The 3,755-nt window shown below is 52.4% G+C and overlaps 1 protein-coding gene across 1 annotated transcript; it reads right to left on the bottom strand.

Annotated features, from left to right (window-relative positions):
• Positions 1–525: 525 nt before the first annotated feature.
• Positions 526–3,755, bottom strand: LOC129670591 (protein ATP6V1FNB). The gene is made up of 2 exons (XM_055599163.1): positions 3,248–3,755; positions 526–644 (listed from the first exon to the last, which is right to left on the bottom strand). Exons 1-2 carry the CDS (start codon positions 3,753–3,755, stop codon positions 526–528), a joined length of 627 nt encoding a protein of 208 aa, XP_055455138.1.

Genomic DNA, 3,755 nt, shown 5'->3' with positions numbered 1-3,755 from the left:
ACTGCTTATTGCAACGCAAGAAAGCAGGGCATCTCTGACTGATGCAGGCTCTCAGGGGCAGGGGAAGCAGCCAGAGGAGATGGCAAGCTCGTCCCCAAACTGTAGGATACACTGGGACACAGCAACTCTGCTACAGACCCGTCAGTCACATGTAGAGAAATAAACAATAGGAGATCGTTCTCCTTAGCACCTTGCAGGCTCAGCGAACTCCCCATCCTGTCCAGGCCTGCTGATGCAGCATGGGATCCATTGTCTTCCCCAGGAAAAGAGGCAGCATTGCGAGTGATGGCAGCGTGGGGGCGACTTTGCAAGAAACGGAGTTCTCTGTGTGTAGACAGGAGCTCCAACCTAGGACAACACCCCAGAGGTGTATGCCCCAGTCACTTCCTCATGTCACTCTCAGCCAAACAGGCAGGGCTCAGCAGAACACCAAGTGAGGTAGGGCTGGCCTTCAGCATCTCCCACCTTTCTAGTCCAGGTGGATCATAGGGAAAAGGAGCCCCAGAGGCCTTTTCCAAGCCAAGTTCACATGATGTTGTCTGATCGCCGTGGAATATGGAAAATGCCATTTTTGGTGTAAAATGACTTTGTGATGGGATAAGTTCTGGCATAAGCTGGATTCTTGTAGTTCTCCATGACATCCCCTAGAACACAGCAGAGGCCTGGATGAACAGGGGTCGTCACCACTATCCTCCTTCCCAGCTAAAGGGTTTGGGGTCAGCACGCAGGTGCTGCCCAATGGGGTAAGTCTTCTGTCACTCAGGAACAACCACTGCCCCTCAATGTCTCTGACCCCTCTCAGGATGCTCAGAATTCCTTATAGTTCAACAGCTAAAGCCTAGTGCAATGGACACTTAAGACCTTGCACTGGCCTCCTGGCCAAGATCTGTTTTGGCCGGCACTCAAGTCATTAGCCACTTGGGCCCCTCACTCAGCTCCAAGCTCATTTACTGTGCTTCATATTCCTGCCGTTATCAGGACTGTCCCACTGTCCCACCCGACAGTGGGGACACCCAGGGGCTGCCTGAGGCCAAACTAGCCTCCCAGATGCCCAGCACTGCAAATCCTGCCTGTTGAGCCAGTAATAGCAATCATAATTTAATGAGGATAACACTAATCAATGTGCTTGCCAACGCTGTATTGAGCCCACACTGTGTCTGAGGCTCCAGGCTGCCGCTTTAGACATGCATAAGAGAATTTTCCAGTGACGCAGCTGGGACCCAGATAATGTCCCCTACTCTCGTCCCCGTGCTTTCTCTGCACCCTCTGGGATGAATTGCCTCTCTCTGTTTTTTTATAAACAGGGTAGGGGACCATATCAGTCAGCAGAACGTTTGTCATCTGTCCACCAGGTGACACCTGGACAGGGTTGGAATTCAGGGTGTGAGGCCAGAGGCTTATGAAGTTGTTCTAGAGATTCCGGGAGTGACTGTGGGCTTCTGCAGTCTGCTTTCTGGTTATAAGCCAACACCATCCCAGCAGCCGGGGAGCACTCAGAATCAGTCTGACAGTGTGGCTGGATAGAGTACAGGCTGCCCAGTCATATTTGTATTGCAGATACTCACGGATAATCTCTAGAGTGTGTTCCGCACCATTTTTACTGTACACGCAAGCAACAAGTTAGTTGCCTTCGCATCTCATGTGTGTGTTTGTGAAACCTACCAACACGGTACCTGGGGGGCCTGTGAGGCAGCGTAGGGGAGGAAGACGCTGGGCCCTTATACTGAGGTGCTCTCTGTGAATACAAGAAGTCGGGTCCTTTTTGGAAGAGTAGCGTGAGAACTTGTCACCCAGGACAGGACTTGTAGTGGGCCTTCCTGTCTGCTAGAATAGCCTCCCAGTCCCGATCCCCACATCCTGAGTTAACCCTCACAGCTTTGACAGTCAGTGTGGCTCACAGACCAGCAGCAGCAGTGGAATCTGGAAGCTTGGCCAGGGTTCAGTGTGGAACACCGGCCTAGTACGTGTGAGGTGCCCTGGATTCCACCCCAACCGGTAACAACTGACTCCTCTGCCCAGGAAGGATTAAAAGACACCTCACACCGCCTGCTGCCACTCCGTGTATCTATTGTGTGTCTTCTGTGTGGGCAGGGGCCTTGCCCAAGTGCCCGGCATACATCAGCTGCTCCATGATAGCTGTCAAGTGAAAAAAGAAAACGGGACTTCCAGCTCAGGCCGAGTTTACCATATGCCTGATTGCTCCCAAGATCCTTTAAGGGGACAGCTGCTCCCCAGGCTGTCCCGAGGGAAGGATTTTACAGCACTTACATTTCACAGGGCTTGTGAGCAGAATTCCTGTCTTACACGGCTTCCCCAGAATGCTGAGACAAAAGGGGAGCAGGTACTAGCTTATTCCTGTTTCTTTTGTATTGTTTTGTGACAGGGTTTCCCTAGTCACCCTTAGTTGTCCTGGATTCACTTTGTATTCCAGGCTGGCCTCGAGCTCACAGAGATCTGCCTGCCTCTGTCTCCCTGAGTGCTGGGATTACAGGCATGTGCCACCATGCCTGGTTGCTTATTTCCATTTCTGAGACATAGAAACCAAGGCCCTGAGAAGTGTCATCCAGGAGCAGTAGGATCAGGATGTGAGATCCCCCCCCACTCATTGCAAATAAAGGCCTTTCTTTCTTGTTCATATTTGGTTTGGATTTTGAGTGTTTTTGAGACAGGTCACATATAACTCTAGCTCACGTCAGTCTCTTCACATAGCTGAGGTTGGCTTTGATCCCCTGATCTTCCTGCCTCTGCATCTTGAGTGCTTGGGTTACATGTTTGGCGTGTCCACAGTCACTCAGTGTCAGTTCCAATCGGGCAGCTGAGAGGCTGTGGAAAACATCAATCAGGAAATCTTGGAACCCCAAAGGCCCTCCAGGCCAAATAGACAGGCAGACTGCTGACTTGGTGATTCTAGTGCGGCTCTGTAGACCCAGCAAGCTACAGAGGTACCAAATGAGCTCAGTGGCTCTACCTGCAGGGCTCTGGGAATGTTCCCTAGGGCAGGTAGTATGTAATCCAGCCTTGTAAAGGAAGGGGACGGTGTGTGTGTGTGTGTGTGTGTGTGTGTGTGTGTGTGTGTGTGTGTCTGTCCTAGCGACTGGGCCTAATCTGCAGGTTTGTTCTTTTTGCAGCGTATTGAGCTAGTTTGGTTCTTTGCATCAGGAGGGAGGTAGTGAAGAGTGAGGCTGGGGAGGAAGGTCAATCCTGCCTCCCAAAATCAGGGAATGGCAAAAGAGTGTATTGGTCTTACCTACATGCCAGCCGTACTCCCAGGAAGACACCATCGGGTACTTGTACTTCTCCTCTGGTTTCAGTTGATTCTGCTCCTTGAGGTACATGGTCCGGCCCTGGCCATCATGGGAGGTACCCTGGAAGAGCAGCTTCAGGGTGGCTGGGGTAGGGTGCTTCATCTTTAAGTCCTCCGGCCTGCCTTGGGGTGCTCTGTGCTGAGGAGCAATTCTGACCTGCCTCACTCTGTTTCCCTGGACATCCCCGGCCCTGAACAGCTGGTCTCGGACCCCCCTGGCCTCCGACCATCCCTCCTGTGACTTTTTTCTGACCGGGGGGCCAGTGGAAGGCGCTGGGCCTGCTTTCGAGACTGACCCAAACGGGGCTTGCTGGGGCTGCTTCCTGGCCCCGGGCGCCTCTCTCAGGTACTTGTGTCCATAGCGGATAGTCCAGGCCGTTCGCGCAGCCACCTCCTTCCTTATTATATTCCCAAAGTAGAAATGGTTCTGAGGGTTGAACACGTCCCTCAT

The sequence above is a fragment of the Psammomys obesus genome, unplaced genomic scaffold (genome assembly GCF_907164565.1).
Source record: "Psammomys obesus unplaced genomic scaffold, mPsaObe1.curated_primary_1811, whole genome shotgun sequence".
NCBI classification, from domain to species: Eukaryota; Metazoa; Chordata; class Mammalia; order Rodentia; family Muridae; genus Psammomys; species Psammomys obesus.
This window is presented reverse-complemented; position numbering and strand designations above follow the sequence as displayed.